This window comes from Onychostoma macrolepis, chromosome 16 (genome assembly GCF_012432095.1).
Source record: "Onychostoma macrolepis isolate SWU-2019 chromosome 16, ASM1243209v1, whole genome shotgun sequence".
Taxonomy (NCBI): Eukaryota; Metazoa; Chordata; class Actinopteri; order Cypriniformes; family Cyprinidae; genus Onychostoma; species Onychostoma macrolepis.
Window position 1 is genome coordinate 1,239,283 of NC_081170.1, and position 12,307 is coordinate 1,251,589.

Genomic DNA, 12,307 nt, shown 5'->3' on the forward strand with positions numbered 1-12,307 from the left:
CGGCTGATCAGAGATCAGGAAAAGCAAGCAGTGAGTCGAGCTGAAGGACGACTGGAGCGACTGGAGCAGGAGATCAATGATCTGAGGAGGAGAGACGCTGAGCTGGAGCAGCTTTCACACACACGGGATCACATCCAGTTCCTGCAGGTAACACAGATCTAGAAGAACTGGATCACTGGATCCCATGACACTCATTGTAAAGAGTAGGGGTGTAACCCCGGTGTCCTGGCCAAATTCCCTCCACTGGCCCTTGTCTATCATGGCTTCCCAATAATCCCCATCCACTTGATTGGCTCTATGACACTCTCTCCTCTCCACCTGTAGCTGGTGTGTGGTGAGCGCCGTTGTCCTGTGGCTGCCGTCGCATCATCCAAGTGGATGCTGCACACTGGTGGTGGTTGAGGAGAGACCCCCCACATGATTGTAAAGCGCTTTGGGTGTATTGCAATACACATTAAAAGCGCTATATAAAATGCCTCATTCATTCATTCATCATTCTCTGTGACACGAAACTCACAGAGAAACATTTCATGAGTGTCTTATTATATAATCATCAGTCAGACTCTCATCTGATCTCATTTGAATATGAAAAGAATGAAGCTGATGTTGTGAAAGTGCTTGATTGAGGTGAGTTACTAAAGATCAGTCAAGTCAACAAGAGCCGCACAAATCTGATGTTGGTGCAGGTTATTGGGTGAAGCGTGGAGCTGATGAGCTTTGTTTTCTGTAGTTTCCAGTCTCTCTCAGCACCTCCTGAATCTACAGATGGAAATGACAATACCTTAATTTCTCTCGTCTCTTCTGATGATCTGAGAGAATCTGTCCATCAGCTGAGATACAAACTGGAGGATTTCTGCAAAGAGGAGCTCAAGAAGATCTCAGACAGAGGTAAAGTCCTGCAGATTCATCTGCTCTCAGAAACCAGTCCATCATCATCTCATATCATTAGAAATGTCTTAGGAATGGATGCAGGATCATAAGAATCACACTGTTCATGTCTGTTGATTTCCAAAGTCACATTCACCAAGATCAGGAGCGACTCCCTACAATGTAAGTCAGTAAGAAAACAAGCAGAAAAACTCACTGAGTGTGTTCATGTTCTTCCTGTAGAAGGTGAAAGAAGAGTTTTATAATTGATGATGTAAATGATGATTTGCACAGATATCTGGTCATCTGTACTGAGACACTGATGATACACTGAACATGAAGAGTTCAGCTACATGAAAAGATCAAACAGATTCATAATTCCTGATTCTGATGTGTTTTATCTCCATCAGATTCCCATCAGCTCACTCTGGATCTGAACACAGCATATAAACGCCTTTTTCTGTCTGAGAACAACAGAGTGATTACTGTCACTGGCACACATCAGCTGTATCCTGATCATCCAGACAGATTTGATGTGTATCAGGTGTTGTGTACGGAGAGTGTGTGTGGACGCTGTTACTGGGAGCTGGAGTGCAGTGGAGATAATGGTGTGTATATATCAGTGTCATATAAGAGCATCAGCAGGAAGGGAGACGGTGATGAGTGTCGGTTTGGATATAATGATCAGTCCTGGAGTTTGTACCGCACTCCCTCCAGATACTCATTCATACACAATTACATGCAGACTAGCCTCCCTGTAAAGTCTATCGTCAGTAGAATAGGAGTGTTTGTGGATCACAGTGCAGGCACTCTGTCCTTCTACAGCATCTCTGACACAATGAGCCTCATCCACACAGTCCAGACCACATTCACTCAGCCGCTCTATCCTGGGTTTCATGTTTATCTTAGTGGATCGTCAGTGAAACTGTGCTGAGGAATCAGAATAGATTGACGAGAGATTCTACCCATAATGCTTTGAGCTGCATGATAAATCAGTAACAGTCAGATGTTATGCGAGTCTCTTCTTTTTTCTTCATAACATCAATACTGCAGCTGAACTTCTGTCAGTAAAATAACATATAATTTAATAATAATTTATTCTATTATATATCGGTGGTTAAAAAGTGTAAATTACATGAAATTTTAAGCTGTTGACATTGAATGTGTGAGTTAGTAGGAGGAATGAGTGTGTTTGTGTACTTCTGTATTACTTGTGTAATGAAATAATATGACAAATCTCTAGTGAGGATATTTAACTGGTTCTCACTAGTTAACCCTCTGGGGTCGACAAACGCGTATACGCGTTTTGAGGCAGATTTTCCTGATAAGGCCAAAATGAGCTTGAATTACTCTGCCATTTTTGATCGTACAGATAAGAGCAATACACCATTCGAATCTGTAAGGGGTCTACTTTTATTTGTATAATCTCATAATAACAACTAAACTTTGTGCTTTTGAAGAATAATGAAAACAAACAGGGTGCACTCTCTGTCTTCTCCGTCTCCGCAAACTGTTTTTAGAAACGCGTCACTAAAATAATCTGTAACTCAGCAAATACTTCACACAGAGACATGAGAGTTATATCTATAGAAAGCTTGAAATGTCTACTTTGAAGTGAAGCAAGTCTTATCGAAAACAAACATTCTGTGATGGAGTAATCTGTATGAAACCACGTTCAGTCTGTCCCGTCTGACTCATTATCTCTAATGAGATCCCGCCCCCGCGCAGCTCGTCCGCTCATATGTAAATAGCCGCGTGGGACGTGCACACGTGCAAACGCCCAACACAAACAAAGAAGAGATCCTCATCGTGGCTACTGTTACTGTTCGCGCTGAGTAAAGGCAGGATTTCCCTCGAAAGAAGAACACGATTTCATCCAGTACAGGAGATCAATCTGATGAGTAAGTAATATTTCTTTTTTGCATTAGTTAACGTTTTATTGTGACATAAACTTGAACAGATTTACTAACAGTTAGCTGGGTTTTCCCCCAAACGACAACATGATGAATGCTACGCCTCTAAGAATGTTTAGACCATGTTTATTATTAATACTCTGTTCACAAATAGATTTTAATAGCGTGCTAAACAATAATAATTTGTTTCTCAGATATAAAATATCATTTTTTATAGTACAAAGTACATCCTTTTATTGTATAAAGCATGCTTGAGTCTGTGGCTACAGAATCATATCATAGGCTACTATAAAATCATACATACTAGACTATATGACTACAAAATCATAGTTGGGTTTTTCCCAAACTATAATTCCTGACTACAATGTTTGAAATCGTGTAAAACATTTTTAATATGAGGGGCAATTCACTGTATTTAAATTTCTTACGGCGCGATGATGTTTTCATGCTCTATATAAAACAATAAAAGTAATATAAGTGTACACTGTAACATGATGAATGCTACGAGTCTAAGTATGTTTAGTATATGTTTATTATTAATAGCCTACTCTGTTCAGAAATAGATTTTAATAACGTGCTAAACAATAATTAGTTTCTCAGATATAAGATTTCTTTCTCTTTTTTATGATAGTACAAAGCATGTGTGAGTCTATGGCTACAAAACCTAGGTATATATATATATATATATATATATATATATATATATATATATATATATATACAGATGTTCCTGATATTAACATGCTCACAAATGTTTTTTTTTTTTGTATTTTATTGAATCAGATACCAGCACCACAGATGTATCCTGATGTCTCTTCAAACTGGTTTCCTCTGAGAGCGCTGTACCAACATCAGATGTTCAACTACACTGATATTCTATGTTAAAACAAGCTCCTTTTCTACTGATTATGTTTTTTTTCTTCCTGAATCCATGGAAAGAAGTAGAAACTAGGGCTGCACGATATATCGCAAAATTATCGTTATTGCGATAATAGTATATGCGATATCCGTATCGCAGAGAGTTGCGATAAATTAAATTTATTTTATGTGCCAAGCATTTGTTGCATGCATAGGTTGTCCAAATTTGACCAATCAAATGGTGCCTTGCTATCTTTATAGCCGCCTCCCAAGTAGGTGCTATATGCTATTGGCTAGACCGGGCCCAAAGGTGAATCTAGTGGCTCAGAGCAGAGAGTGGAAAATAAATATGGCGGGAGTTGAGACAAGCGAGGAAAATGACATCACCGAAGAACTTGTGCCTAAAAAGAACTGCACGTCTGAAATATGGCAGTATTTTGGCTTCAAGAGAGAAGACGCGTCACAAATGCAGGTACTGTGTAAGTCGTGCCGGAAAACTGTGGTCACGTCGAGAGGAAATACAACTAATCTCCACAGTCATCTGGAACACAACCACAGGGAGCTATATGAAGACTTCCGAAAATGTAAGGCCAAATCCACCAAAACTGCTAATGAAAAGCCAAGTAACAATAAGGGAGTCTTACAGACAACAATCGATCAAAGTTTTACAAATGCAACGCCTTACGGAAAAATGTCGAAACGCCACAAGGAATTAACAGATGCTGTCACACGCTTTTTAGCTAAAGACATGATGCCTGTTAACACCGTGAGCAAAGAAGGCTTTGTGGGTCTAATTAACAAATTGGACCGAAGATATCAGCTGCCATCGAGAAATTATTTTTCTCATGTCGCAATTCCACAGATGTACGACACTTGTGTGAAGACGGTGAGCTCTGAGCTGCGCCAAGTGGACTTCTACGCTAGCACCACTGACCTGTGGTCGAGGCGCACGACTGAGCCCTATATGAGCTATACCGTTCACTTTCTTACTCAAGACTTTGAATTAAAAACATGATGTCTGGGTGTTGTGTATTTCCCCGAATCCCACACCAGTAAAAAAAACATAGCTCATGGGCTGCGGGATGTTTTAGCCAGCTGGAACTTAAAAGAGGAAAATCAAGTGTCCATTACAACGGATAACGGCGCCAATGTGGTGAAGGCTACTGAACTTAATAATTGGGTCAGGCTACAATGCTTTGGACACCGCTTGCATCTGGCCATCGGTGAGTATTGAATGTTTATATTTGCAATAATAAAATTAAAACTGAAAAAAGGTACAGTTGTTTGTATTGTTGCAGGTAGACTAGATATGATTTGGGATATTGTAATATTTAAGATAGTTTATTTAGGAAATATATATTTACAGAGGCTAGTAAATTGTATCTGACAGTTTTCTATCTCAAATGCTGTTATATAAAATTGTAATTATAATATTGCAATGTTATTTCACCATGTATGTCCTTGTTTTGTTTTTTTCTTAACTCTTCAGAAAATTCTGTTAAAGGCGATGAACGCATTACTCGAGCTGTTGTTGCAAAAAGTTAGTGGGACATTTCTCCCACACCTGGAAGGGGAAGATGGCACTGAAAAAAGCACAAAAAGAGCACAACCTCCCGGAGCACTCCCTCATCACAGAATGCCCTACAAGGTGGGGTTCGAGGCAGAGAATGATTCAGAGAGTTCTAGAGCAGCAGCGAGCCATAAGCGACGTCCTGTCTGCAGACAGAAAGTCAAGACATTTAGTTCCTTCTTGGCAGGACCTAGATGTACTTGAGTCCATAAACCAAGCAATGCAGCCTCTGCAAGAATTTACAGATGCTCTATCAGGTGAAAGTTACGTAAGTGTTTCATATGTGAAACCTGTACTTCACTTGATGAACACCTCAATTCTTGCTGCAAAAGAAGAAGACAGTGATTTAACAAAGTCCATAAAGATGAAGATTCTAGAGTACATGAACACCAAGTGTGACAACCCTGCAACTCAAGAACTTCTGGACATGACCTGCTTTGTGGACCCCAGATTCAAAGCCGACTACATCAGCTCTGACAAGGTGTCAGACATCAGAGCCAGGGTGATGTCTGAAATTGAAGCAACTGTGTCACAGGTAAATGTTAATATGACAATAGTAAGTGACAAAATAATGCACTATAACTAGATTTGTTTACAATATTTACTTTATTTCTATATTTTAGGAGCAAAGCCTAAGTAATCAAGATCACCAGGGCATGGGTCCATCAGATGTCACCCTAAAGAAGGCCAAAAAATCCCTGGGCAGTTTCTTCAAGACATCCCCAGCTCCGTCATCTATGGAACCATCGCACACTGTGGAAGTTGAATTGAACAACTACATGATGTCTCCCACCATAGACAGTGAGATGGACCCTCTCACTTGGTGGCAAGTCCATCAGGTCGACTTGCCACACCTGAGTAAACTAGCCAGGAAGTATCTCTGTATACCAGCAAGTAGTTCACCTTCAAAGAGACTTTTTAGTACATCAGGAAATGTTGTGACGTGCCAACGCACATGTTTAAAACCTACCAAAGTCAATATGCTAGTTTTCCTGGCGAAAAACCTGGAATAAAATGGCTTTCACAGTTAAGCACATTTGGCACTGCATTGTGCTAAAACATAGATTTTTACTTATTTTATTTATGTGGATTTTGACAAGATGTTAGTATTTCCACTACATACCAATTTATTTAAGGCCTGTACATTTTGTTTAATAGGATTTTTTTATTTAATTTTTGTTTTATAATATTTATTTTTATTTTTAAAAAAAACAGGCAAGGAAATATTTTGTTTAAAAGATGATCTTGTTTTAAGATGCTCTTGATGATTGTATGGTTACATGTGAATAAAAAGCAATGTTTGAGAGTAATGCATTTTGTGTTTGCAGGTCTATGGTAACCGCAAACCAGAAATCAGAATCTGCGGAGGTTTTCAGTCATTCATAGTGTCAGTCCTGTCTTGTGTTTCCCCTCCTCTCGTGCCCATATTTGGTTTGTTCCTGTTCCTTAGATTATTAGTTTATTAGTCTCCAGCCGTGTTTGATTTGTTCCCCACCTGTTACAGTTCTCCTCGTTTGATTTCCTTCTGTTTATAAGCCCTGTGTTTCCCTGTCTCCATGTCAGCTGTTAAATGTCAAATTGTCTGTTTGGATGTTCCGTGTCTCCTGAGTTGTGAATAAAATCTACGTTTTGGTATTCCCTCGTCTCCTCGTTTCCCTGGATCCAGAGAGGACCGTGACAGAACAGCTGACCAAAACAGTAACCTCTTCCGTTTTTTCCCCCGTTTTTGTTTTCCCGCTTTGTCAGTTTTTTGTTCCTGTTTTTTGGTTTCTCCCCCGCAGCAATGGAGGTCGCCGCGGAGTTAGTCGCCCTAGCCTGCAGGGATCTCCGCTTCGTTGAATTCACCTGGGAATTCTGCAGGCTCGCCGCGGCTCAGTCTCACCAGCCGCCGTTCGCGGCCCACGAAAGACAGCCACCGTCCGCGGCTCCCGCTCACCAGCCGTCGTTCGCGGCCCACGCAAGCCCGCCGCCGTCCGCGGCTCCCGCTCACCAGCCGCCGTCCGCGGCTTCCTCTCACCAGCCGCCGTCCGCGGCTCACACAAGCCAGCCGCCGTTCGCGGCCCAGGAAAGCCCGCCGCTGTCCGCGGCTTTCTCACTCCAGCCGCCGTTCGCGGCTCCCGCTCACCAGCCGCCGATCGCGGCCCACGAAAGCCATGGCCGCCGGACTCCCCTGACCCGCCATGGCCGCCGGACTCCCCTGATCCGCCATGGCTCCCGGAACGGGCGCCGCCCTGGAGGCCGTCTGTGTCTCTTGGTCCCTAGAGGCCTCCAGAGCGCCCACCCCCCCTCCCCGTGGATGTTGCTAGGCGCGGGACGCGCCTTCCGGGAGGGGGGAGTAATGTCAGTCCTGTCTTGTGTTTCCCCTCCTCTCGTGCCCATATTTGGTTTGTTCCTGTTCCTTAGATTATTAGTTTATTAGTCTCCAGCCGTGTTTGATTTGTTCCCCACCTGTTACAGTTCTCCTCGTTTGATTTCCTTCTATTTATAAGCCCTGTGTTTCCCTGTCTCCATGTCAGCTGTTAAATGTCAAATTGTCTGTTTGGATGTTCCGTGTCTCCCGAGTTGTGAATAAAATCTACGTTTTGGTATTCCCTCGTCTCCTCGTTTCCCTGGATCCAGAGAGGACCGTGACACATAGTGTTTTAAAGTCTAAATGTTTGCTCCTTCCTTGACAGTTTTTTTTTTTTTAACCTGAATTAGATTTAATTAGATCAGAAGAATATCTATTACCTGTTTATTTTAGCATGATCATTACATAAATAAATTTTTAAAAAATATAAAATAAATAAATTCTCCAGGGAAATGTTATATCGCAAGAAATATCGTTATCGCAATATTCAACAACAATATCGCATATTTTCCCAATATCGTGCAGCCCTAGTAGAAACACTTAAATAACACGTAAATATCAGGTATGATTTACTTGTTTCACTTGTTGAACAGAATCTGTTGCAGGAATGACTCAAAGTCTGTTCACATCTCTGTGGTTAGATCAGTGTGCACAATAATGTGTCTTTGACCTTCATTATGTATGTTTTGATTATACTGTGTTGTAAATAAAATACAAATAATTTAAAAAACCCTTTTTTTCAATCTCCTCACATTCTCTCTTACCTGCCTCACAGTCACAGTCACACTGATGGGCCATTAGGAGCCATTAGGGGAGGGCCCTTTGTCTCTCAGGTAATATTCATGGCCATTGCCACTCCCTCGCATATAGACCCTCGACCACAAAACATGTCTTGAAAATTTTAAATCAATATATTGTTTTCTGTGAATGAGTAAGCAGAATGATTTTCACATAATTTTGAAGTAAATATTCTAGCCTACAAGACTGATTACTCAAAAGTCTTATTCAGAACTATTTAGTGTTGGTTTTATAGTCTTATTTCAGCTAAAAAAATTTTTCTCAAAACTTACTAACCACGCATAATATTTTTTTTCTAAAAAATGCAAACATGTACATCCATCTTGGTCACATATTATTGTAGCACAGGTTGTGCTGAATACAAAAAAAATTACATGTTGGTCAATAGTATGTTTTAAGTAGCTGAAATAAGCACAAATATCAGGGCATGTCAAAACATCTCAAGGGCCCCAAAATGACCTCGGACCCCAGAGGGTTAAAAAGCGTTATAAATCAGCCAAAATATGTTTATGTAAATCTAGTGCGTTTGTTCCTCTTTATGTGAGGGGTAGGTTTAGGGGTTGGGTTAGGTGAGGGGTCTGCAACCTTTGCAACCAAAATTTGCCAGGAGCTGCAAAACATATTCGACCTTTAAATGAATATAACGCAATTTGTTGTTTTATGCAGATGTAAGGTAGTTGCCTAGTTGCACCACTAGGTGGCGGTAGTCTGATTTTTGTTGTATTTGGATGTTAGTAATTTAGACCTTTTTGTCCCTGGCAAGAGTGTTTCCTGGCAATGGGAGAGTGGCGTTGCAGTGTTGTGTGCGCTGCTTTTTTCTCTTTTACCTGTGAACTCTTGTTTTGGCTTTTCCTTAAATTTAAGTGAATGATTACTTTGTAAAGTTCTGTGTCAATATTAAATCTCGGTCCTTGTTCATTTCACATTCCAGCATTTGATGCCTCATTATTTCCACAGTACTGTACAACAATAACAGGAAAAATACAGCTGCAAGCAGCAATTAAGGGGTCAAGCACAACAGAGGCAAAATGAGGAGCTAATCATGGCATGGAGCATCAGACCAACTGCAAAAATGAGTCAGGGTTTCTGCAGGATTTTTAAGCTCAAATTTAAGACTTTTTAAGACCTGCACAAATAAAATTAATACCATATGAGCGGGGTAGGGCAATGTCTATGGTAAACTATTAAACTGTAAAATGACTAAAAAGCATGATTTACAGTTCAGATACAAGTTTTCAAGTTTTTATAAAATGATACACTTCACATTTCAGCCTTTAAACCATTTTTTAAGAAAATGGATGAGTCAAAAATATTAATTATTATATTAATTTAAACAATTATCATCAATAAATTATTATATTAATTAAATAACATACAAACACATTTTACTGTTTAGATTTTTATAATGAATTATCTTCTTATTGACCCACCAGTTCACATTCACAGCTCTGCGTGTTTGCAGGGTAAAAACATGGGTCGATTTTCACATTGGTCTGAACAAAAAACCTAATGTTCCTGCAATACTGGAGGCTGCAGTTCTAGGACCCTATTTTTTGGGACAGCGCTATCTACTCCAACAGAGGAGACCTGATTCAAACATTAAACAAACAAATGCAAAGACTAGATCCATGGAAACTATTCATTTTTTATCTTTCCATCTTATTTTTAACGTAAGAGCTAGCGTGAACCGTTTGAGGGAGAGTCAGCAATCTCCATTTAGCCTTTTTAGCTGTGCAAAACAGTTCATTGTGATGCTGGATGTTGTAAATTAGTATTTGTATTCAAATTATTTTACATTTATTAAAGTACTAATAATCACACCAATTTGTACATAAGTGTTTTACCATTTACTGCACTTTAAGTTTGTCACACATCAGACGTGAAGCGCCATGGCTAATGAACTGAAGTCTCTCACAGACACAAGCCTTTCTTTCCAAGAAAACTGAATTTAAAACCAGAATATATAGAATATATTGAAATAAATTAGGTTAAATTTTTCAAGAGGGTTACCAACGGGTATGTTTAGGGTTAGGACAATAATTAAGTGCATACAATTAAACAACTACATAATTCCTTAAAAAATAATAATATACAGAATTGAATAGCAAGTTCTATAAAATAATATGAGCCACTAATATTTGGTCATTTAGCAGATGCTTTTATCCAAAGCGACTTACAAATGAGGACAATGGAAGCAATCAAAATCAACAAAAGAGCAATGATATGCAAGTGCTATAACAAGTCTCAGTTAGCTTAATGCAGTACACATAGCAAGGTTTTTTTTTTTTTTTTAAAGAATACAATTAGAATAGAGAGTGCTAGAGTTAGAGGGTCAAATAAAGATGGAGGAGATGTGTTTTTAGACGATTCTTGAAGATGGCTAAGTACTCAGCTGCTGGGATTGAGTTGGGCAGGTCATTCCACCAGGAAGGAACAGTTAATGTAAAAGTCAGTGAAAGTGATTTTGTGCCTCTTTGGGATGAACAATAAAGCGATGTTCACTTGCAGAACGTAAGCTTCTAGAGGCACATAAGTCTGAAGTAATTAATTTAGGTAAAGGGGTGCAGAGCCAGTGGTCGTAGCTATTGGTAGCCAGTGCAAATTGATAAACAGAGGTGTGATGTTCTTCATTCTTTCTTACATTATTTTTGGCTCATTAAAAATTAATCTTGCTGCACGTTCTGGATTAATTGTAAAGGTTTGATAGAACTGTCTGGAAGACCTGACATAATACATACATAAAATAAATAAATAAAATAATTTAAAAAAACAAACAAACTATAGGGTCCTAGAAATCCGGTTCTGAAACTACAGCCTCCGGTATTGCATGAATACACTACTCACAACAACAGCCTTATTGAACATGCAGATTCATTCTCTGCCAGCAGGAGGCGCTTTCGAACGGTTTCCGCGGTAACAGCAGAACACAAAGCAGCACGGGATTTTGAAACGTGCTGCGCTCATATTTATTTATAGCTTTTTGAAGTTTAATCGTCACATTAAGCTGCATCGTGATTCTGGTCTGTACCCAAATTTAAGACCTCTTGAAATCATCATTAAGACTTTCTTGTACAATTTAAGACTTTTTAAGGACCCGCGGAAACCCTGATGAGTAATTAACACAATTTTAGGATGACAGTATTTGAAATGGCTGAAACATCATAAAAACAATCACTAACAATATGACTTAATACATTTTAACTTTTGACCAGTAGGTGGCGCTGTTATCAAATTAATGTGGTGTGTTCTGTGTGAGGTGACAATGGCACACACAAAGTTTGGTGTCAATATGTCAAAGCCTCGCAGAGATACAGCCTCAGACACAAACAAGCACAACAAAATCACTACACACTATTAAACGGCTGTATTATGAACATGCAACTGCACGTGTGCTACAGTGGTAAATTTATTCATCGTAAAAAACTGTTTTTTCATAGCATTTTTTTTTTTTCATATATGTTGCACTGCACAGTCCTGCATCTGTCACCTCGAATGCCAAGATAAGGGTTGTTCCCTTTTAAACATTGAGTTTTATGTGAAGGGTAGGGTTAAGGTCTTTGCACACCGAGTTCGGAATTCTCGTCCAAAATTTTTGCATGTTAAAAAATAAATAAATATGACCTCATGTTGTGTCAATCACATTTACACACTGCCTCCGAAATTTTCATCCGTCATAAAATAATTTGGATCAGGTAAGTTCTGCGTTTTCGCATTCTTAGCAAGCATTTTGATAGGAAAGGATGTTGAATATGAGAAGAAAAAAAAAATGCATGCAAAAAATTTCGAACTCGATGTGCAAGGACCTTTAGGGTAAGGGGATAAGAGTTTTTAAAGGCTGTTGTTCTGCTTCACTGTAACTTGTGTACTTTGGTCTTGTTCAGACAGTCAATTAAAATCTGATATTTGTGTATTCGATTGGAATCTGATTTAAATGTTTGACTGTCTACACTG

General features: G+C 39.4%; 2 protein-coding genes across 5 annotated transcripts in view; one reads left to right on the forward strand and one right to left on the reverse strand.

The window, feature by feature from the left end:
- The window catches only part of LOC131521357 (tripartite motif-containing protein 16-like), a 43,176-nt gene extending 39,884 nt beyond the window's left edge, over positions 1-3,292 (forward strand). The window contains exon 6 of the mRNA XM_058745985.1: positions 1,278-3,292. Coding sequence (XP_058601968.1) covers positions 1,278-1,801 — 524 coding nt within the window. The 3' untranslated portion in view covers positions 1,802-3,292. The remainder of the gene's footprint in view (positions 1-1,277) is intronic.
- Positions 1-12,307, reverse strand: part of LOC131521347 (tetratricopeptide repeat protein 24) — an 87,263-nt gene that overhangs the window by 9,468 nt on the left and 65,488 nt on the right. The gene's annotated exons all lie outside the window — the stretch shown is intronic.